Genomic DNA, 24690 nt, shown 5'->3' on the forward strand with positions numbered 1-24690 from the left:
CCTACGGTAGGAGCTCCAGTGTTACCTTTTTAAACTGTGTTTCCTGGACAGTTTACATCTCAGCAAAATTCACATGAGTTTATAGAAGCGCGATGTCAAACCATGCCACAAATTGACTATGTTAAAAGGAAATATCTTCCTTTGTTTATTAATGTCCATAGAGCTGTTCAAACCAGGAAAAGTCAAACATTTCTTCAAAGTCAAGCATCTTCTCTTTGCAAAGTCCCAACAAGATGTCTTGATACATTTTTCTTCCGTCCTTGATGATCTGCAGCCGTTATCCAAATCTAAATACTAAGCTAGTACACAGAACCAGAGCCAGACTGGAGGGCAGCAAAGTGAGCCCGAAGGAACTGCCAGATCCCAAAAAAGATGGCTTGTAGATGACTTGTCAAACCAGAAAGACTAGTGCAGTCTAGAGGAGGCCTAATCAGACCACATTAATCCAGGGTAGAGGATCCTAACAGATGGTGCAGGTCTTAGATTTCCCTCCATCGCCACTTGCTAAAAAACAAACAAACAGAAAAGTAAGAAATATGTTGCTTCTGCTCAACAGTGATTATGAGTCAGCCAATTACAAATGTTTAATTTTACCTTTCCGGGCTTCCTCTTCTTCTAGTTTCTTCTTTTGGTCTTCAATAGCTTTCATCTTTGCATTGTATACCTCTGCCAGCTCGTTCCAGTGTGCCCTGTTGTTGTTCAGGCCGTCAAACATGGGCTGGATCTCTTTGTGGAACCTCGAGAACTCCTGAACACAAAGCCAATTGGTCTTTGTTACAAACAATTATTAGACATTCAGGGATTTTTACTGCATACTCTCTGGCATGACAGAGCCAGGTTGACTAGGACATGATAACGCTGGAGGTCGGAGGGAATGGTGGCGACAGTGTTCGGCAGGCCTCCACTCTGTCAATGCGCCCCAGGGCAGCTGTGGCTACACAGTACAGGTGCTGGCCAGTAAATTAGAATATCATCAAAAGGTTGAAAATATTTCAATAATTCCATTCAAAACGTGAAACTTGTACATTATATTCATGCAATGCACACAGACCAATGTATTTCCAATGTTCATTACATTTAAATTTGATATTCATAAGTGACAACTAATGAAAACTCCAAATTTGGTATCTCAAAAAATTAGAATATTCTGAAAAGGCTGAATATAGAAGACACCTGCTGCCACTCTAATCAGCTGATTTACTCAAAACACCTGCAAAGGCCTTTAAAAGGTCCCTCAGTCTTGTTTTGAAGGCACCACAATCATGGGGAAGACTTCTGACTTAACAGCTGTCCAAAAGACAATCATTGACACCTTGCACAAGGAGGGCAAGACACAAAAGGTGATTGCTAAAGAAGCTGGCTGTTCGCAGAGCTCTGTGTCCAAGCACATTAACAGACAGGCGAAGGGACGGAAAAAATGTGGTAGAAAAAAGTGTACAAGCTCTAGGGATAACCGCACCCTGCAGAGAATTGTGACGACAAACCCATTCAAAAATGTGGGGGAGATCCACAAAGAGTGGACTGCAGCTGGAGTCAGCGCTTCAAGAACCACCACGAGGAGACTCATGAAAGACATGGGATTCAGGTGTCGCATTCCGTGTGTCAAGCCACTCTTGAACAAGAAACAGCGCAAGAAGCGTCTCGCCTGGGCCAAGGACAAAAAGGACTGGACTGATGCTGAGTGGTCCAAAGTTATGTTTTCTGATGAAAGCAAGTTCTGCATTTCCTTTGGAAAGAGTCTGGAGGAAGAGCGGAGAAGCACAGAATCCACGTTGCATGAGGTCCAGTGTAAAGTTTCCACCGTCAGTGATGGTGTGGGGTGCCATGTCATCTGCCGGTGTTGGCCCACTCTGTTTCCTGAGGTCCAGGGTCAATGCAGCCATCTACCAGGAAGTTTTAGAGCACTTCATGCTTCCTGCTGCTGACCAACTTTATGGGGATGCAGACTTCACCTTTCAACAGGACTTGGCACCTGCACACAGTGCCAAAACCACCAGCACCTGGTTCAAGGACCATGGTATCCCTGTCCTTGATTGGCCAGCAAACTCGCCTGACCTTAACCCCATAGAAAATCTATGGGGTATTGTGAAGCGGAGGATGCAATACGCTAGACCCAACAATGCAGAGGAGCTGAAGACGACTATCAGAGCAACCTGGGCTCTCATAACACCTGAGCAGTGCCACAGACTGATCGAGTCCATGCCACGCCGCATTACTGCAGTTATTGAGGCAAAAGGAGCCCCGACTAAGTATTGAGTGCTATACATGCACATTCTTTTCATGTTCATTCTTTTCAGTTGGCCAACATTAGAGAAACAAACATTTTTTCATTGGCCTTTAGAATATTCTAATTTTCTGAGATACCAGATTTGATGTTTTCATTGGTTGTCACCTATAAATATCAAAATTAAACGTAATAAACATCGGAAATACATTGGTCTGTGTGCATTGCATGAATATAATGTACAAGTTTCACGTTTTGAATGGAATTACTGAAATATTTTCAACCTTTTGATGATATTCTAATTTACTGGCCAGCACCTGTAGCTCATCCTCACCAGCGTATGAATGTGTGTGTGAATGACTGATTATTTTGTGACGTGTCTTGGGGGGGTTGTTGAACCCTAAGAAGGCGCTATACAAATACAGGCCATAACAAGTGAGGGGTGATTTCACTCACGGGCTGTTTAACAATCTTTAATGCCTACCTGATTGAAAGCAGGTTTGTTTTCTTTTTTCACTGCAGTTAAATCTGCACTTTTAAATAAAATAGCTTTACAGTAGTCCTTCGCTACAACGCGGTTCACCCATCACGGCTTCGCTGTTGGGTGATTATTTTTTTCCATCAATAACTAAAATGCAACAATGATAATTAATGTTAAAGAAAATCCAATCAGAAAATGGAACCCTAACCAATCGGCAATCGGGAGAGGTGGGACTAGACAACAAAGAACCAATCAGAGTCTGGAGCCAGCTGCAGTTTGGACAAACTAGCAATAACCACTAGCACCGGTAACAGTCGCAAGAAATAGTCTGTGGCTGGGTAGAGACAAATTAAATGTGACCATCTGGAAAGTCTTTGCTTGGTGAGTACACATCCAGGCTCTCCTGGTTTTAAAAGTTACAGCGGTAGCAACGCTGGAGCAGAAGACCTAAACCGAAAGCAAGGAGTGTTGCATCTGGTTGTTTTATTGTTTTATGGTGCTGCAATGCCCGTATTATAATCAGCGTTTGGTGTTCTAGTGGTGTTTTTGTTAGGAAAAACATTCAGGCAGCCCATAAATCAGTTCAAAAAATCAGTTCAAGGGGCTCATTTTGTTAATTAGCTATGGGGAAACCAATAAATACACCTAAAAACGATTCTTACCTTTAGCAGAACTTTGCATGTTTTTTTTAACTGTGCATTGAGCGTTTAAACAACAGAGAAATGTGTGAAAAATGTAATGCCTGTCTGACAGAAGTGTATAGTGTGTAGTGAGGGGGTTTTACAGCCTTAAACATCTATAATAATTGTAAAAAATAAAGCTGGCTACTTCACAGATTTTGCCTATTGAGTGTTATATTTACAATGTAACCCCCGTGATAAACAAGGGACCGCTATAACTGGAAAATGTATGTTTATTAAAATGCTTTAAAAGTACCGTATTTACTGCTCTAAAAGGATAGTTTAGTGTAGGAATAACAGTCACAATCACTGATACATTCATATGAAAAACTTAAAGGATGTGCGGGATTTTTTCCTCCTTGTCTTACAAGATAGCAGATTTACTTTTCATCTGGAAGAGTGCCAGATACTCCTCCTGTCGCATTATAACTTTACTGAGTTTATGGTACAACAAACTTTGGCTAAAGGATGAACAGGTAAAGAGAATAGTGAGTGGATTTTCAGTTCACTGCAAATACCTTTGTTTGCCTTCCTTTTATCTCCTCTCATTAAAATTATTAGCCCAGTATTACGTTAAAGTTGGCATACACTCATAATTTCATTAAATCGGCTGTGGTCTCTAGTATGAATGCAGCCTGGCCTGCCAGACTGTCTATTCTACACAGAGGATGAGTCTGGATAAAGGCAGAGAGCACCACTGGGGCGGACATGACGACTGTAACACTGGTGTTTTTTAGCTATCGTTAAAGATGGCATCTGGCAACAGCGCAAACATGTTTCTTTAGATGAAAGGCTTTTAGCGCTTCTTCTTTTGTTGTTTTAAAGACATGTCCAAGTTATTTAGAACAAAGGAAAGAGCCACAGCGAACACCACTTCAGACACTATCTTTGTCCTTGCGTATGCTGATTAGCACGGATTGGCTCAGTTGGAATTTTCAGGGGATGGGGTTATTTGAAATAGAGCATGACCAGGCCCTTTGCTTCTCATAAGGAAGCATTGACATGGCTGACCAGGCTAGGACCATGTGAGGTTTTATATGGAAAACAAGCTCTGGCGCTCTTATTTCAGGAAGTAGAACTATTTGGAGGAGTCTGAGGCAGGAAACTGCAGGATTTGAAGTCTTGCTCATTAAGATTCATGAGATGCAACCATATGCAACCATCTTCCCTCTGACTGGATAAAAGCAACACTACTCTTCCGCCGCCTTCCTTTGCTCTTCTTGGAGCTTCTTGGGTAAGAAAAAATAATTTGTTGATGTGTTACCTCAAAAAATAACACAAACCTGAAAGTGTTCTGCCGTGTTGTGGAGTTGCTAATGCTAACGGTTAGCTTCTACTAGCCGAGAGGAGACACACCCTGCTGTCTCCTGGATGCTAAATCAACACAGTCCTCCACAGTTGCAAGTCAAGGTGGGTGAGTCCATGAATGCTAATTTATAGAGTGATGAAGAAGACACTAGCGTTTTGACTCAAGCATTTTCCCGTCTACATCCTTTCGGCAGCTAATGCAGGAACTGGGGTAGAAGACTATTTTCATGTTCATCCTGCATGTGAAACTCAGCGTGACCGATATTATTTCATAAAAGCATTATAGAGTTTCTCATGGAACCTCCGCTTTAAGGATAAATATTGCGCCGTCAAAATTTCAAAAGTAAAGTTAAGAGCCACCTTGTGCAGTTTCAAAAAATCTAATGTAATCTGTTGAAGTTTGTGATGGGAATGACTTGACTACCTCACCTTTAGGTAAAGCTGACTCGGTTATAGATATGTTAATGTTTGTGATTGTTAATATACTTTGGCTGTCATCTTGCACTTGACTAACTCCAAAAGCTAACCAGTTGAAGATGAATGTCCAATCATTACTCCCGGGTGGTTCGTGAGAATGTTCGCTAACATTCCCAGGCAAAAACGTCACATCTGAAATAATGCAGGAACTAATAGAAGGTGTGCATAAAAGGAAGATACCTTGTACACAAATGAGCACACAAAGTCAATGAAACCGCACTGCATCTTGGGTAGCTGTTCTGCACAGTTTCGGTCCATCATGGGCTGAGAGAGACACACACACAGGAGAGGTTTTCTTGTAAACAAGAGTTCTGTGGAACCTATAAACTAATGTGAATGTAATAAATAAAGAATACACTGGAGGAGTGGTGCTCTTACAATTGGCTGCTGGTCCAGGACATTTCTTTCCAAATCACCCTGTTCCCAGAATTCAGCTGCAACCATCAGAGCCACCTGGAACCAAAATAGCACAAGAGGGATCGAATAATTGCACACGAGTGGCGAGAAAAGGAAATAAACGTATCTCAGTCCAGAAGTTGTTTTCAGCCTTTTTAAAGCGGTATTTTCATCCATAAATATGAAATTTGCTATTTTGTGAAGTGAAACAAACAAAAGAAATCACTCTTGTACATAAATTTAGTAAAGCACAGACTGAACGTATTCTAATAGGGGGAAGAGCACATTCAGGTTTAGAACTTACACAGTAAATGCTTTATTTTCTTGTAAACCTTCCACCCACTCACCTTGCTCTGTACCTCCCAAGGTTTGGTGATGGCTGACAAGTCACAGCCTGTCATCATCATGGCCCTGGAGGAGAGAAACTGTCAGTCAGTCAAAGGGGAAGACGCCACACTGCTCACGATGCTAATGAGTTAAGGTCCTGCTTTGTGAGAAATCTTCCCACAAGGAAACTGGAAAGACTTTATTTTACTAAACAGTTGATAATCTGTCTAATTCAGCTACGTACATGATGATCTCCTTCCTGATGGGGTTGTTGGAAATGTAAGCTGTGGCCTCCTTTTCATCTGTCATCGGCTCTGTGGCATTAACAATATTCTGGAACATCGTTCTCTTTCTGCATGTGGATAAACAGAGGACATAAAAAATTTGTCTAAACCAGTGGAAAATCTTGACTGAATCCACAAAACCTAAAAGCAGTCAACAAATTCACGAAAGACTGTAGTTATTTTGTTTTATTACCTGTTTCTTTAGTTATTCCTCAATTAAACGTCAAATGCTTTATATAATTTACTTTTTTTTTTCAGAAAACATTATTCTGGGCTGCCACCTTCTCGTGGTGGAGGGGTTTGAGTGTCCAAATGATCCTAGGAGCTAAGTTGTCTGAGACTTTATGCCTCTGGTAGGGTGACCCATGGCGAACAGGTCCTAGGTGAGGGATCAAACAAAGTGCAGCCCATAGACCCCCTATGAAGCAAAATATAAAAGGAAACGGTGTTTCCTTGCCCTTGCCCAGACGAGGGTCACCAGGGCCCCCCTCTGGAGCCAGGAGAGTACTCCTTCCGGTGACTCCCTCGTTCTGCTGGATGACTTCAATGCTCACTTGAGTAACGACAGTGAGACCTGAAGAGGTGTATGGGAGGAGTAGCCCTCCGATTTAAATTCGAGCAGTGTTTTGTTATTGGAATTCTGTGCTCATCATGGATTGTCCATAATGAACACCATGTTCAAGCATAAAGGTGTCCATATGTGCTCTTAGCACAAGGATCCCTTAGACTGCAGCTCGACGATCGACTTTGCTGTTGTGTCATCTGATCTGCAGCCGCATGTCTTGGATACTCAGGTGAAGAGAGGGGCGGAGCTGTCAACTGACCACTACCTGGTGGTGAGTTGGGTTTGATGGTGGGGGAGGATGCCTGTCAGACCTGGCAGGCCTAAACAAATTGTGAGGGTCTGCTGGGAACGCTTGAGGGATTCTCCACTATGGTCCACCATCCAGCGCCTCGGGAGGGGAAAACTAGCAGTGCGCTACCAACACTGTTAATGTGGGAATGATGTGCTGCTGACCTCTACTCGGGAGCCTCTATTGGTGCACGTGGTCCTGCAAAATCACGTAGAAATCCGAGGCAATTCCACTGGATTTAAAAATGGAGACCACAGGGTATGTTCCAACTACATGGGGAACACACGCCTGAGCCTCCGTAGTAAAGTCTGTTTAGGGTTTCTGGAGAGACTGGTCCATTGGATTGTCGAAACTTGGATCCAGGAGGAGCAATGTTGTCATCATCCTGGCTGTGGAACACCTAATCAGCCCTATACCCTTAAGCCATTTTTTCCAAAAGCACTGCTCAGCCAAAAACAGTTCATCGAAGTGCAGCTGGTGGTTTTCCCTGCCGTGAGTTTTACTCCTCACTAAAATAACATAAAGCGATTAGTAAACAGTATGAGGTAACCTGTAAGCATTGTACCAGTCTCTCCTGAAATGAAAGGCGAAGCTCTCAATTAACCGGTCAGTCTACATTCCTACCCTCATCTATGTTCACGAGCTTTGGGTAGTGACCAAAAGAATGAGATACAAGCGGCTGTAATGAGTTTTCTCCGCAGGGTGTCTGGGCTCTCCGTTAGAAATATGGTGATAAGCTTGGTCATCCGGGAGGGGCTTGGAGTAGATCAGCTGCCCCTCCACATCAAGATGAGCCAGTTGAGGTGGCTCGGGTGTACACTGTGCAATTTTTTGATTGTTTTTAGCTGATTTTCCTGTCATTGAGAATCTTTGAGGTTGGGGTGAGTTTAGCGCCATGTGTTGTGTAGTATACACGAGGTAACGAGAGGTTTTTAACACCTCACAACCAGCTCTTGATCAGCAATCGGACGGTTGCATGAATATCAAACATGTTAGATATTTTGCTCATCTCTTGTGAGGTTATCGAACTGTTGAAGTAGTGCTGCGACCCAAAAGTACCAGAACTGCTCACACAGCACATGCACCAACCTGGCTCCACAGGGATTTCTGTGTCAACACGTTTTCTTTTATTTTTTCACTTTACTCAACACACAATGATAAGGATTGTCCAGAAAGCGAGTTTTCTGTGTTAAATAAAATGGATCCCAAGACGTTTTTTGCTTTCTTTGTTTCGTTTTCCTTCTCCAATCCCCACAGAACCCATGCATGTCCTTCTACGGCAAGCTTGAAGGACAAATGACATAACAGCACAACTGTCTCCAGGTCTTCCAGGTCTTCGGACTCAAAGGTCTAACATGTTGTGTTAAAACTACTAATCTTAAAACATATCCAGGACCGGCGTGTTGCTATCAGATGTACAGTGTGAGCAGTCAGGTTGCATTTGAGAAGTGGGTCATACAGTGTGAGAACATGACTCGTGAGCTTTGCTCTGCGTGGAAGTCATACAGTTTCAGATGGAGCTGTATGCTATGAGTGAGAAAGACACACAGTGTACGCCCGGTTTTCGAACGCCTCATGGACGCCACTCTGATGAGGTTTTCTGGGCACATCTAACTGGGAGGAGGCTCAAGGGAAGGCCCTTGGACATGCTGGAGGGACTATAGGTGCGCTTCCATTGTCTGAACTTCAGGGTAAATTTACAGGAACGTCCATGCATTTGCATGTCTCCATTTGTCCTGGCAGGCCAAATAACCATTTTCTGGGTTATTTTCAGGAACTTTCAGAGTACCTGATCAGGAGTAGGTACTCAAAATGGCCTGGTGGAGTTGCTGAGCTGAACTTTTGTTTAACTCATGCAGATATTGTCCAAAACAACCAGTATCAGTACATTTAGAAGTGTTGCTTGTGAAGCAGAAGGGAAGAAAAAGAAAATAAGCACAGATTGCGCAGCACTCAACACCGGAAAACATGGCGGGATTCCCCCACAACAATGTAATTCACAGGGCTTGTTGTCTAACAGAGTGCTGTAATAAATGGAGCTTTTTCTGGCCATTGAACGCCACATTACATCACACAGATGCTCTCCTGCTCCAAATTGATTAAATTATGATATTCTCTAACAGAATAAAACTTTTGATATTATTAATGTTACTGTGGATGCTTTTTGGCGCCAATCAGTGACATCGCTTCCTGCTGAAGCAGTTGCGAAATGCTAATGTCTGTGCAAAGTCGTCAATGGGCTGAATTTGAAGGGCGACACAACAGCTGAGAGGACCGAGCCATCGTATCTCTGTTAGTTTCCCCTTCCTAGAATTCACCCTGAAGTCTCAACAATGTAAAACACGCCTTATGTCTCTCAGCTGGCCAGGGAACGCCTTGTGATTCCCCCAGAGGAGCTGGCCCAATGGCTGGGGGGAGGGGGGGGGGGAGTCTGGGCCTCTCTGCTTAGACTAATGCCCACATGACCCGACCCCAGATAAGCGGACAAAAATGGATGAATGGATGAAAAATAATAATCAATGTAAAACTTTAAGCATTAGAAAATCCTTCTGAAGAAAACCTACTTGAAGTAAAGCGCCAAATCGGTGGCAATGATGCAAACGTCAAACAGATGTTGCACAGTCTCAAACTGTCGCTTCTGGAGGTTGCAGAAGATGTTCAAGCTCTGCATGAGACAACAAATCACAGGTCAGGTTGAGAAATTTGTAAATGTTTTTGTCTGATATTGTTTTTTTTTTATATTTGAGTAAGCTCCACCTCTTCTCCCATGAGCGTCTTGCTGTATTCCAAATGGTGCCTCTCCATGATGGAAGAACCATGAAGTTTAGCCAGAGGAGATGCACTCCTGCAGATTATAACGATACACGATGTAGATAAGTAAACCCCTTTCCTGTCACGATTAGATGAAGTATTTTGACTTGCTTTGTCTGGTAGAGGTTGTTGGTTCCTCTGTGGTCGATATCATGGCAGAAAGCTGCAGCCACCATGGCGAAGGCATCAAGATCAGAGTAGTACTTCCTCAGCTTCCCTGTCTACAAGGCAGGGAATGATGAATTAGTATGACAGATGCAGGTACCGCATTAGTCTGTGATGAAGGGGCTACTACCTGCAGTAGGCAGAACATGGTGTGGCCTACGTTGAAACCATGCCTCCAGTTATGGTAGGTGATGGCACGGTAACCCTTCCTCACAGTGTACATCCACCTGGTCAGTGTCTGCAAGAGAAAAGGGAGATAATTCAAAGAAACACAAATTAATTCACTCTTCTGAACTGCTTTCCCTCAGCAGAGTTGCAGAGGGCTGGCATCTATTTTCAGCAATCATCAAGGGAGAAGTGGGGACACCCTGGTCAGGTCTTCAGTCCATCACGTGGACACAAACAACCACACATTCATTCAAACTTTGGGACAGTTTAGGGTTTCCGATTAAACTGACATGCATGTATTTGGTGTATGGGAGGAAACCCACATCCATAGGGAGAATTTGCTAACGCCACACTGAGGGGCTGCAGCCGGGATTCAAACCTGTGACTTTCTTGCTATAAGGCAACGGTGTTGCTAACTGTGCCACAATGCAGCCTTCTGGAGAAACGATGAGGATAGAAATGACATCATTTCAGAGCTTAAGGAAACTGCCCGTTTTTATGGAACACTGAAAAAGAACTGTCTTTGTTTCAAAAGTAAAACGACCTAAATTTTCTGCATCTGCAGTCAGCTTTTCTTTCAGTTTAAATTCACACATTATATGAAAAAAAAGAGTTACTGGCTCTTTCAGCTGATAGAGACTCTTTGTTCCAAAGTTCAACCTAAAGCCAGCAAAGAAAAACAGTCACAGGAGCACAACTGTTCTCCAATAAACAAACAAAACCCCAAAAGATCTCAGATGAAAGGAGCTGAAGAATAATGAACCCAATTCACACATTCATATCGCAGTGCATGGTAGGAATCCCCCCACCCCCACCAAAGGCACCTTTAAGCACCTTGTTAGAGATGCTCCTCTGAAACAACTGACAGGCGACCGTGACTCACCTCTGCGGGAACTTTAAACTTTTCAACAACTCCAAGCTCAAAGAATATGCGGATGCCGGCTTTAATGAGGCCAAACTCCGTAACGGGGAAGTCACTGAAGCCGAACGAGTACAGATTCTCTCCGTCCACGTTGTCTGCTGCTGGGCAGTTTGCTCTCTGAACAAAAATGAGCAAAAGGCCATTGGTGACTCAGTCCTCACTTAAAGAACACAGATGATTACAAGAAGAGTTTTTTTTTCTATTTTGTTATTAAAAAAAACATTTTTCCAGTATTTTGTGAGGATGCGTACCAACAGTTTGTACATCTCTTTCTGGTCACAGTCTTCAGGTTCGGCATCAAACTTCTCCTTTGTGTTCTGGTATTAAATCAGAAAAGAATAATTTTATTCCATTAATAATTAACACATCTTCAAACTTGAGGCAAGAGTGTCATATTTTTTAAATTGGTTGCCAAGTCGGATGCAGCGTGCAATCAACAAGCCTGGCCTGCCAGACTCCTCCTCTGTTTAATTCTGCACAGAGGAAGGGTCTGGGAACTCTCCTACTCAAACAACCCCACCCCCTGAGAATTCTAACCGAGCCAATCAGCGCTGAGTAGCGTACGTCACACCACAATGCCGAGTTTGTCATAAACATGGCGACTGAAGCGAAGTTCTTTGCAGCTCATTTCTTTGTTCTAAATGACTTTAAAACAAGTAGAAGTGCTAAAAGCATTTCTTCTAAAGAAAGATGTTTGCGCTGTTACCAGACGCCATTTTGGACTACAGCAAAAAATAAATAAATAAAAAATCTACAGCGTTGTGCTGTACAGTCGGCATTTCTGTCTTTTTTCTGATTGGTTATTTTTGAGCTGCCTAGTCCCGCCCCTCATGTGCCGCTCTGCCTGTGAGTTACCAGACTCTTTCTCTGTGCAGAATTAAACAGAGGACGAGTCTGGCAGGCTGCGCAGTGGCACAGTGGTTAGAGCTGTTGCCTTGTAGCAAGAAGGTCCTGGGTTCGCTTCCCAGCCTGGGATCTTTCTGCATGGAGTTTGCATGTTCTCCCTGTGCATGCATGGGTTCTCTCCGGGTACTCCGGCTTCCTCCCACAGTTCTAAAACATGACTGTTAGGTTAATTGGTCTGTCTAAATTGTCCTTAGGTGTGAGTGTGTGTGTGCATGATTGTTTGTCCTGTATGTCTCTGTGTTGCCCTGCGATGGACCCTGCCTGATTGCCCATTGTCCACTGGAGATGGGCACCAGCAACCCCCCCGCGACCCTACATGGACAAGCGGGTTCAGAAAATGGATGGATGAATGGATGGAGTCTGGCAGGCCAGGCTAGAAAATAACACCACTCACAAAGGATTGCTAAATATGACAGCTTTAGTTAAAATAAAGAAAAACAGAGAATGTGCTGATGAGGACAAATCCCACATTCCAACTGACCAGAATGGATTGCATTTCATCTGGGGTGCATTTGGTCTGGCACATGAGCATCTCCTGGGCAATCTCTTTCCTCCACTCCATTCGGTTCAGCCTGTCATAAGTATCACAGTTCAGCCATGACCAGCCCAGGAACTGTGTCAGAGCCTGGTGCAGACAAGGAGAGGTCAAAGGAGTGAGAGAAAGACACACGTCAGACAAGAAAAAGTGTTGAAATAAAAAGAAGGATCAGTATGCCTTGAAGAAAAGCACACTGCCCTTGTAAAATATTTTAACTAAGATAATCTCACGCTGAGAAATGATGGAGTTGCATTTTTAAAATCTTACAAACAGGGATGTGTGCATCACACTTCAGGTCAAAAGCTGTAACAACCATTGTCTCAAAGCTGTTTTCATGATGGGTAATAATATTATATCAGGTTGGCAGAACAAGTTAACCTGCTGTCGATTTTTAATTTAATGCATCTAGTTTATGAGCTTAAACATCATCCACCATTTGTCTCTCAGCGTGCAACCACACTGTTTCCCAACAAACACAATCCTAACCTCCGTGATCTGTTCATCATATTCATCGAATGGTTTCCCGTCTTTCCTGTTGAAGAAAGTGGCGATGCCCACAATCTCTTCTTTCTTGTTGACGATGGGCAGTGACAGAACATTTTTGATGACGAAACCAGTCTCATCCACAGGCTCTTTCTGTTAAAGCACAACAACATGCCTAAAACGAAGACTCAATCTTTTCTTTAAGAAATCAGTGTCATCAAAAGAGCTGAATACCTGGAAAGTGAAGTAGTCGTCTGCAGCAACGTTCATCATGTTGCAGATCTGCAGGCAGTCACATAAATAATTGCAGTATAATATTGTTAAAAAAGGGTTGATGTTACGGTCACTATTCGATTTATATGGAGAAAAACCACCAGGATTCACTCTGGTAACTACATTTATAACATCTTATTTAAATTCTAGAAATTCAAACCATAAGGGCCACTTACAAAACCATTTTCTGCAACATAAGTTGGCAATCCGCTAACCAGAGCCCAGTGATCTGCAGGAGGAGCCCTGAAGAAGCAGGAAAGAAACAAAAATAACAGCTAGTTTGAAAGTTAATCTGTCATTGTTAAATAACTTGGACTTTAAAATAAAAAATAAACTAATGTGTAAATGTAAAGAATCATTTGATGCAACTTTTTTACATCAATTCTTTTTTATAGTGTATTTTCAAATGTATCTTTTCCATTAGGTGCATTTTAATAGAAAATTGCTCACGGTATGACTTTGATTTCCTCTTTGCCTTCTAGCAGGTAGTCAATGATCTTGTAAAAGTTGACTTCCTGTTAACAAAGTAAAAGCCTGTTAGAAAAAAAGGATCCTTTGCAGCTATGTTTGACAGGTGTGTAAAAGAATGATTTGAAAAAGCAATAATGGATGTGTCACCCTGCCGTCTGGTGTTTTTGGTCCTTTATAAGGTTCCACGTCTCCAAGTTTCACAGGCCACTCGTCATAAAATTCCTGCAGGAGGACACGCATTTACGTTTTCTTTGCTAGCAGACATTTGTGGAACTTATCCTCCAGAAAAGTGGATTTTAAGAAAACCAACCTTTTCTTTGGTCAGGTCCAGCAGCCCCACTGAGTAACGCTCACATACCAGGTAGGTCCTCACAGTGTAGAGCGCTTTGTGGAACTGTCGCTCGATGTCCGTTAACTCCTCAAACACTTTACTGGCAGACCAGAGCAGCACCTGAGGTCAGAAACAATCCTTCATGTATTTCCAGTGAAATAGTCTAATTCTACTCAGGGGGGCTTTGTGAAAATCCTCTTTTCAGGTCACCTGGCTCCTCCTGGACTCCACGTTGAACATGTAGGCTGTGTGATTCTGCAGGGCGATGACTTGGGCAAAAGTCATGTATTTATGGAAGAGCTATGGACCAAAACAAGTCACAACACAGTGAAACACAAATATGGTGAAGATACAACAAAATGTTACTCTGCTGCTTAAGTATGAGCAGATTTAGATGGGAAAACATTTTCAAAAATCCTTAAGATTATCTTTCTTTTTGTGCAGATTTCATCTTATTGTTCACTGATCTTCAGAAAGTTTTTGGGTGCAAGAGAAACTGAAAAGCTGTGTTTTCCTAAATTCTTGGATTTTTATTTATTTTTTTTTTTTTTACAAAACTATAATGATCAAATGATATCATAATCTTAAGTCAACACCAGCCCTCTCCTCAGATGTGTCAGAAGCAGAAGTCTGTAGAAACATCATTTCCATCTGACCCAGTCTATTCTAGATGGAATTGGGCCTCGGTGTGATTGTTGTGGCTCCAGAGGCAGTTCTGAATGTGTTCTGATAGAAGCTGCTAAGAGAACTCAGTTCTATTTAGTTTGTTTTTTCTATTTTAAAGGTTGAATGCTAAAAAGCCACCAAACCACCAAGCCAGTCGAGTCTGATTGGCTTCTTCTGCTGTAATGACAGGGCTTTGTGCTCTACTGGTGGGATGCAATCACTGAAATAATCTGTATTCAGGCCGAGCTGAGAGTTCTTTTCCACCATGGATGAATGTTGCAGGATAAGGTGAGGTTTTAAACAGTTTCAGGTTTCTGGGTATCTGCTCGTTTGACTTCTTTAAGCCAAACGGACCAGCTAGAGTCGACTCTTACCTTCTCATCCTGTGCAGAGAAGGAATCTGCTCCTATTTTGTTAAGCGCCATGACAACTCCGAGACAATCTTTGTCAGCAACAACAGGGAAAGTCATCAAGCACTTGGTTTTGTATCCAGTCTGTTTGTCCACAAAGTCACAGAACTTTGAGTTCTGGATGGAGCAAAAGGGAGGAGAAATTGGAAATTGGAATTAGAATTTTCCAAATACAAAAATGACATCCTGACCAACGTTTATGCCTTTATTCGCCTGCTAAACCTGATCCCATGTTTGGGGGCAAAGTTAAATCAGTAATTGAGTTGGATCAATAATTAGAATCAGTAGTAGTCTAGAGGTATTTACAGATACAAGACAAACAATGTGATGTTAAGCAAACCTTTACAAAGACATAGGAAATTGTTTTATTCTAAAATATATTTCCATTTAAATAAGAGCCAAAGTGTGAAAATAGAAAAATCTACCATTGCTTTAGCTCAACTAAATTTACTTTCAAAGCCAGTCACAGGAATCCCGTTACATAAGCTAGGCTACAAATAAATAGTCAGGCCCAAAATACACAGTATTTACCAGATCTGCTGTAAATAAACATGGCTTTGCTAAAACCTGCTTAGCTTTTTCATAAACAAGGAACATTTTAGACTATATGACAGAGTTCAGCTGGAACAGCCATGGTTTTTGTTCAGCTGTGTATGGAAGCTCGTTTGCACCATTTAAAAGGACAAAAATGTAAAACTGTCACATTTTTGGGCTCTGAAAGTCATAAAGAAAAGTTATAATTTGGACCATTATAGATACTCATGGAGATAAAAAGTCACAAGTAAAACATTAATAGATTCAAAGTAATTTTCATTGAAAATTTCGAAGTAATAATTTTGATATTTCTAGACATAACTATAAAAGAAAAGTCCTAAAGATAACAATTACAAATCTTCAGTCATATTTCTGACATATTTGACTTTACGTCAATCTGAAAAAGGTTTTAAACTCTGTAACCTCTCACCTTTGTCACGTCTGGAACATTCTGTGGCTTTTTGGAGGTGACTGTGTGACCGACCACGCCCATGTCGGTGGGGAAAACAATTTCACTCTGTGGGTTTACCAAGTTGGTCTCATATTTGGACGTCGGGGTCACGTCAAAGAGGCAGGTGGCGAGCTCAGGGACTCCGTTTCTGGAGCGGCACATGAAATAGCTGACCCTGTCAGCCTGTAAAATCAATGCAAGCCTCTGCAACACCTTGTGAAGGCTTTTTTCCATGTTCCCTGAGTTCTGCAGCTCCTGGACCAGCTCAAAGATGATTGCAGCCTCTTGCACTGAGTTAACATCCTTGAACGAAGCGGTGTCTTTGATATCAAGCTGTCCAGCGAAGGCGGCGGACAGAGCTTCCGCACGCAATTTCTTATCAAAGTACTCTTTGGCGAATTGTGGGTTGTTCTCCAAATATTTCTCCACGCTATCCTTGTCTGCCATTTTGATGTGGAAAATAAAGTGTCCTCTTATTTGTGTCTTCGTTCCACTAAAGCATCACTTGCTGGAAAAAGAGGTAAAAACTAAAGATGAAGTTAGATGTTCTTTCCTTCGAAGTGGGATGAATATGTTAGCGTCCCTTTGAATGGACATGCATCCTCCTCCGTGGACACATCCCGTGTCCACCGACAGACAGGACAGTGCAGAATGCGGCTTAGAGGCTGAAAGGATCAAAGCGGCTGCTAATTACCCTGACGTCAGGACATTAAAACCCCTTCTTAAAGCGTCCTTAACCTGCAAATCCCAACGCTGATCATTTCACATGGGGCAATCCTGGCCAGCTGATGGAGAATGAGATGTTGGCAGGTTGGATTCCTGTTTGGACACCTGAGACACATCCAGCCAGGATGTAATCAACACTTTATTGACAATGATGGGCAGAGGGTCAAAAAGAGGAAATGGCACAGATTCATGTCCTACCAGCAGCTTCTTCTTCAGAAAGTTTATATGCAAACTCACTTTTAAAGGTCACTAAATATAAAGACAACTATATCAGGAAACACAGCTGGGTCCAGTATGGTCCAGTTGTAGTTTTGGTGGTTTTGGGTTAATTTTGAGCCTTTTTGTAGAGGATTTTACATTGTGTTGTAATCACTCACTAAGCCATACTTACACATGGTACACCTGTTTAAGTCTTTGTTAACACAGATATCTAATGAGCCAATCACATGACAGCAACTCAGTGCATTCAGACATCTACATGGTGAAGGTGACCTGCTGAATTTCAGACTGAGCCTCAGAATAAAGAAGAATGGGGGTGTAAGAGGTCTGGGACATTTCAGAAACTGCTGATCCACTCAGATTTTTGCTCAAACCCCCCCAAAAAAAGAGTTTAGAGAACCTTTTTTTGAAAAAGCGAAGGTTTGTTGAAATCAGACATCAGAGGAAAATGGAAAGAAGGGTTGGAGATGACGACCTCTGTCAGAGCAGGAAACTGGCTAAAATTCACACAGGATCACCAGAACTGGAACATGAGAGACTGGAAACACCTTTTCTGGTCTGATGAGCCTGGATTTCAGATGGTTGGGTCAGAATCCAGTGTCAGCAACATAAAAGCATGGATCCATCAGCCTTGTGCCAATGGTTAAGGCTGTCTCTGGTGGTGTATTGGGGTGGGGAGGTTTCTTTGTCCACCTTGGACCTGGTAGTACGACCTGAGCCCGGTTTAAAGGGAACTATGCAGTTTTGGCTTGCTTTTAGCACCCCCTAGTGTCTGTTTGTAGAACCGAAAGCAAAACCTCCATGTTGTGCGTTTATCTTATTAACACCTTAATCTAACAGCTGAAATGTCTCCCCAGCCTTCATTAGTGTCTACAGGAGTGATTCATCATTCAATTAAACATGTCAGCTGTGTTCATGATCTAAAACATGCAGGAAACATGCTGGAAGCGTATGTCAGCTCAATTTCTTCTAAGTCCCAACTGAGCAGCCCGCCAGTCTGAGGTTGCAAGTAGAATATGGCCACAGGGGGCAATAGGGGTTGGATGGCATTTCATTAATCCTGTAAAGGGTCATTTTAGCATTTACTGGATCAAGAAAATGATTTAAAAATATAAAAAAGTTGCAACGTGTCCCTTTAAACATTGCAGCCTACCTGAATATTTATGCTGACCATGTCCATCCCTTTATGACCACATGGGCCCATCTTCTGATGCTACTTCCAGTAGGATAATGCTTCATATCACAAAGCCCATATCATCTCTAGCTGGTTTCTAGAACATGCCTATGAGTCCACAGGAACCAAATCTCAGTCCAGAACCTTTTGGATATTCGGGAGATTCACGTCATGGATGTAACCGTGAGATGATGTAATGTTGATACAGAACCTCTGATGAATGGAAAACACTTTGTTTAATCTATGATCAGAAGAATTAAGACATTTCTGAAGGAAGAAAGGGGATCTAGTCGGTCTGTAGTGAAGTAGTCAGTGCTTGTTCATCGTTAGTTTCTCTGGGAAGTTCTGCTTTGTTTTAGGATCTTTTTATTTATTACATTCAACAGGATCTTCTTCCTTTCATAATGTGTAGAAGTACTCAAGCACTGGGTCACAGGCTGGTGCTGATTTATGAATCATTCAGGTCATACTGGCCCGCACAGAAGCTAACAAATGTTTTGGAAAATAAAAGCATTTTATTTTGAAACAATTACATTTTATATGTTGAAATATGAGTACCTCAGATCGTCCCATTGGTCTGCGTAAAGGACCAATCCTTGTTGGTGCTCATTTAATTAGTGCCTCTGGACACGCCTGTGAACAGAAAACTTCAAATTGTGCAGCACGGCGGGTGTGTAGCTCAGACAACCCGATGGCATTGTGTGTGGACAACCCTTGGTAGGCACTTTTACAAATGGGTTCTGAAAACTTAGTTAATGATTGCATGATGTTAGAACACCAACGAAAACAATGAGGTATTTCCATTATAAATGGTCCATAATGACACACTAAAAGATAACAAATAAACAAACAATGCAAAAATAAATAAATAAATACAGGCTTTGTAATACCATGCACCATAACCAGCAGCCCCATCACCCCTCCCTTTGTTTAAACAATTTGAGCAATCAAGAAAGGAGCTTTCCTCGTCTGAAATAACCTCCCCGAGAGCCAAGTCTGCATAAGCTCATCTTCTGGTTTTTGCTACAGGGAAGTAAGTACCTAAATAGTGTCCTGTCGGCAGCAATGACCACATGTGGGGCGTGTAATGGCAGCCCATATAATGCCCTCAATGGGAAAGCTAATGAAATCATCATGGAGGTATCAGTCTGAGGACTGTAAAGCAGCCAATTTGTGGGGGTGTCTGAGAGCAGGCTTCCTAAACGAAGATGGCTGGCCACCACTAGCGTAGCAAACAGCAAAGTTAGCTGATAGTTTGGCAGGACAAGAAATTCTTTATTAGATTTAGCTGTGAGGATTACCGCAATCTAATCACAGCGTAATTATAAAAGGTGTGTGTGTGTGTGTGTGTGTGTGTGTGTGTGTGTGTGTGTGTGTGTGTGTGTGTGTGTGTGTGTGTGTGTGTGTGTGTGTGTGTGTGTGTGTGTGTCTGCGTGTGTTGTGGAAATGAGCTAAGGAAGCTTGTTTCAGAATGAAAGAAGCTGGCTGCTGAAGGAGGAAGAGCATACACTCCAGTCGTCAATCCAGCTGCTCTGTAATTAAAACAGTTTTTACTGATACATTTTAGATTTTAAGATTAAATCTTAAAACTACATTTTATGATTGTTTTACAATTGTTTGAACATTTTTTGTTGTCGTTTATTTGCTGAAAAACTTGAGATGCACGCTTAATACTCAATTAATGCAAGAAATTACGTATTTGCAAACAAATATTTGGTTTTAGTCATTTTAAAAATCCAGGCTTCAGAGATTAAAATTACATAATGAGCTTTAATGTTTTTAGACAAAATTCTTTATATTTAATACAACCAAGATCAATCAGATCTTGAATTATCAACTTTTTTATACAATGCCACTGATTTGCAAATGTAGAAAGTGGTTACAGAGACTTTATTCCTAAATATCTGTGTGTTTTACTTTTGACCTGACGGTGTGGTTGGATGTGAGCAGCAACAATAAAAATTCTACTTTTACAACCTTTATGCATATTCTGGAGAAATGCATATTTTTTTTATTTTAAGTCCATTATTATACAGAAATAAGAGACAGTCTCCTGTTATTTGCAACACCTCAGTTTGAGACCTCAAAAATATATGAAAGCACATTTTTAAACAATGCACTGTTAAATAATATTTTGCCCTTTTGTTATTAATATATAACTTTATTTGTTTTTCAGTCAGTTTGACAAACTATAGGTGAAGTTGTTGGGATTAGGTAATTTTTAGAAATAACTTACGTGAAACTTCATGCCTAATTAAGTTTCTAAATCATAAGAAATTAATTTGTAAAATGAACCTTTTTCTTAAGAAAAACTAATGCCATCAAGCTATTTTACATTCCAATGAACATTTAAGTGAAACTATTGGTATTTTAGATCATTTAAATAATACATTACAATAAATGAACAGGTGCATAAACTATCATAAACTGTCTGGAGTTTTAAAGCTAAATTGAAGCAATATTACAAATCTAGTTAATTTTATACTTTTTTGTATCCTTTTAGTTTTATTGTTATTTTTCTAGAAATAGTAAATGGCCTGTATTTGATATAGCACCTTTAAGAGTCCTGGATTTATATTTAATGGAGCTGTTGGTAAAAGGTTTATAGAACTTATTATTTTATGAAGTGGAAATAAATATCAAACAATTACCTAAATGTCTCAATTAGAAGAATACACAAGTATATACAAGAACATTCAAAACAATATAACCAGTTAAAGTTGCTAGAACAATATTTCCCTCAACTCAGAAGCTCTTTCACAGTTTTCAAGTTAAAACAACCTGTTGATTTTTACAGTGAATCTGATATGATTCATGTGTAGATTTCAAGATCAAAACAAAATTCCATGTATCCAAAGAACATTAAATTAGATGGGTGTTATGGGCACCAGCCTGGCCATTTGTTAGATGCAGGAGCCGGGATCACCCGGCCCCGGTGATCAGCCCAACACCGCCCCTCCTCCTCCTCTCCTCCAGGCTGCTGAGGAGCGCAGCTGACCTGAATCCCTCTGACGACCCACATCTGGATAAAAAGGCTGTGCCTTCAGCAGTCTGGGAAGCAGCAGAGCAGGGTTTCTGCTGTCCTCCAGGCCTCAGTTTGTTTTCAACTCCTTTGAATTGATGAGTTTTAACTCTGAGTTGATGAGTTTTAAAGGGTGAAACTCTGAATGACCCATAGGGATCTTTGGTTTATGTCAATTTAGTTGACTGAGTTTTAAGGCTAACTCTGTTTTGGGTTAAGACTTTTATCATTGTTGTTGTGTTTCAAAACACCATCAGTTTCGGTAAAACTTTTAATACAAGTTTTAACCAGGTGTTTCTAATGTTTTTTTTTTGTTTGGCATTATTTTAATAATGCTTACCATCTGTTTGCATGCTTGTTCTTAAACCTTTGGACAATTAAACCCATTTTTAAAGCCACTGTCATGTTTCTTATGTTACCCCCTTCTTCACATTCTAACAGTTTTTCAGAAATCCGTAAAAGTGATTATCTTATCATGTACTGTGATATAATGCAAGCAATCCTAAGCACGCCTCCTGCCCCGCAGAGCTCCATGCAATAGGAAACTGAGCTCTGACCAGAACTAACCAATAGCGTGAGACTGCCGCTTACATGCTTCAAATTTAAGGAATCCCTCGGCTGATGCAGAGTTGATGAACCTTTCACGGACAAGAAAGTCTCTGAAATATAAATATATGAGAACACAGCATGACATGAAAATAATACTTGCAAAACTGTGTGTTTTAGCTCCGTTTGTCAGCTACAGAAGAACATTTATAAACAAGCAACGTGAAGTCGCCATCCTAAAAAAAAACGGAGCGACAGACTTTTGTGTGATATGCTTGTCAGCCACTAGATGGTGCCATCGGATAAGAGAAATACTGCAGAAAGAGACTTTGAGTGAACTTGTTTAAATCCTTTGAAATGGTTTGTATTGTAAATGTGACTAGAGCTTATTTAACTGAACAGAAACTTGTTAACAGAAACTGCTTTTGTTAACATAAGTGATTGCCCACACTGAAATGTGTTTGTGTAATGGATAGTGTTTGCTGCAATAGTGAAATGGCTCAAATCTACAAAATTCCACAGCAATTCATGCAACTTTATTTCATTTTTAAAACCCTTACACCAGGCATGCTGGTGCTGTCTTTCTGCATGGGGGTAGCATGTTCTCCTTGTGCATGCATGGGGTTCTTCGGGTACTCCAGTACAGACCAAACACATGCATGTTAGGCTGACTGTAGACCAGTTGTTCCCAGCTGTGTATCTCTGTGATGGACTGGAGACCTGTCCCCACCCTCTCTGAATTAAGCACCAGTTCCCTGAGACCCTACTGAGGGAAAGCGTTTCTGATAGTGAGTGAGTGGTTGTTCAAAAGGAATTCTTTAGCAAAATGTTGCAGTCCCTGTGTATCCAATAGAGTAGAAAATTCTTTAAAATAGAATATTCTACAGTAGCTAAAACTAGATGCATTGTGGGATGTAGCCCTAGATGAGCAAGTATATATTTTGCATTGGTGCTTGTGGGTCTGAGTTGCTCAGCTCGACTCAAAGTTGTATTTTTGTCTTTTCAAACAGGAAGGAACCAATGTTGGAAGAGGTGCTAATTGAACTCTAGTTACCCAGACTGGATGTCAGAGGGCACATGTTTTGTTCTTTCTCCAGGGCCGAGTAAGGTCTGTGACAACATGAAACAGCTGGAAAGGAAACGGGTCAAGCTGAAGACAGACAAAGCAAAGCGGTGACAGTTTACTGTATGTGGAAAAGTGGATTTTCACAGTGTGGAGCAGATCAAGAGGTGCACTTATATTTATATTTTACCAGCGGGAACGGTTCCATGTCTGAGAACAATGAGCTGATACTAGCAGCACTCTCAGATGGGGAGTTATCCAGGAGGCAGCGGTGTAAAGGAAGGCGTGCAGCTCGGCCTATCAGCATCCAAAAGGCTTTTGACCAGACGTGGGCGGTATGTAAAACGTGGTGACACAAATAATAACCTACGGTTAAAATGGAGAAAATGTTACTTGAGCATTTTGAGTAATGAGTAACAGTTTGAGCATAAACGTGACTTCTGTTGGGTTGTTTTTTATTGACGTCCAGGCGCTTTGGCTGTGTTTTTTCTATTGGTAAATGTGTTTGTCTAGCAGTAGCACCCAGCAGCACTTGTGCCGTGACGCCAACTCAGCTGTTCAGCTGAAATAACCCAATAATATGATTACACATGAACCACTAGTACATTTACGTTCACTCTGCTCTTGGCTGCATTCAGACTAGCCGTTAGCTCATCAGTCCTGAAGGATTTCGATCATCCTCTCTGAACAGAGGCTCTTCTCAAAGCTATCAACAACTGCTAAAATAGTTTTTGTTCAACACAAAGAAGCCCTTTCTTAAATGACCAAATTGACATGTATTTGGACAAAAGCAGTAGATGTAATTGTTCAACTTGGTGTCTTTGCCTCTTGCAATGATTAAAAGTTCACTTGGTTCAGCTGTGCATTTAGCTATGAGGTGTTTTACTTAATCCCAAGTTAGGAGGTGTTTCAGCTACACAAGTCTCACACCCCGTTAAAAACAAGAAACTTACTTGCTGCCAATAAACTGCTGGGATTGTTAAATGCATGCAGAAACCTCGCAGTGAGATTGTGAAATGTCGAGCCGCCTCTGGCTGGGTTCCAGCTCCTAATATTTATGTTCAAAAGTGATAGTGCTGGGGGTTTCATCTTTTCTGGCCAGGGATTTTGGTTATGCAAGCTACAGATGTTTGGCTCCGCTGTGCTCCTTTAGGCCTGGGAGGTGTGGTTATTTGATCGTAGTGCAAAATAACAGCATTGATTCATAACAACTCTGCCACGAATGATTTAAGTCAGATGGAAAACAGGCCTGAACTGAAACGGAAAGGGGAGAAGGCAATTCTCCTATGTTTTAAACAGCAACACTAAAACACACCAAACTGGAGCTCAAAACAAACCGGACTGCTGCAAACTGACCCTAGGTAAGGGAAAGTGATTCGTCTGAGGTTATTTGAGATTACATCAAAAGGAGAGGACTCTGACCTTCTCCTGTATAAACACAATGTGGGCAGATAGAGCAGCCGCTGATGTAATTATACCCAGGACGACATCCATATCTAATGAAGGTTTCCTTTAACGAATGAATTAAAAAGAGCTGAAAGAGTTCCATTTTCAGGCTTCAATCCAAACGCACTGAAACGTTTGATTTGATTCGTGGGTTGCAGCTTCGGGTCTCTGAAAAAGAAAAATCAGATTTCAAAGACGAAACACTTCCTCTATAAATCTTTCTGGCGTTAAAAATATAGAACGCCTCAAAACAGATTTATCAGATCTACACATGCATTTTGATAACACATTCTTGGCCTCCCAGCCTGCTGTTTTTCTGCAAGTCTGAGCAAAC

At 41.5% G+C, this 24690-nt stretch overlaps 1 protein-coding gene across 1 annotated transcript; it reads right to left on the reverse strand.

Annotated features, from left to right (window-relative positions):
* Nucleotides 1-364: 364 nt before the first annotated feature.
* Nucleotides 365-16861, reverse strand: pde6c (phosphodiesterase 6C, cGMP-specific, cone, alpha prime). The gene is made up of 22 exons (XM_015963148.3): nt 16140-16861; nt 15140-15292; nt 14310-14399; nt 14079-14219; nt 13916-13990; nt 13748-13812; nt 13474-13540; nt 13259-13306; nt 13028-13177; nt 12485-12628; nt 11349-11414; nt 11059-11214; nt 10138-10245; nt 9954-10063; nt 9789-9876; nt 9596-9696; nt 6138-6245; nt 5914-5977; nt 5549-5623; nt 5351-5434; nt 595-748; nt 365-504 (listed from the first exon to the last, which is right to left on the reverse strand). Exons 1-22 carry the CDS (start codon nt 16605-16607, stop codon nt 461-463), a joined length of 2559 nt encoding a protein of 852 aa, XP_015818634.1. The 5' UTR covers nt 16608-16861; the 3' UTR covers nt 365-460.
* Between the last annotated feature and the right edge of the window lie 7829 nt (nt 16862-24690).

The sequence above is a fragment of the Nothobranchius furzeri genome, chromosome 16 (assembly GCF_043380555.1).
Source record: "Nothobranchius furzeri strain GRZ-AD chromosome 16, NfurGRZ-RIMD1, whole genome shotgun sequence".
NCBI lineage: Eukaryota > Metazoa > Chordata > Actinopteri > Cyprinodontiformes > Nothobranchiidae > Nothobranchius > Nothobranchius furzeri.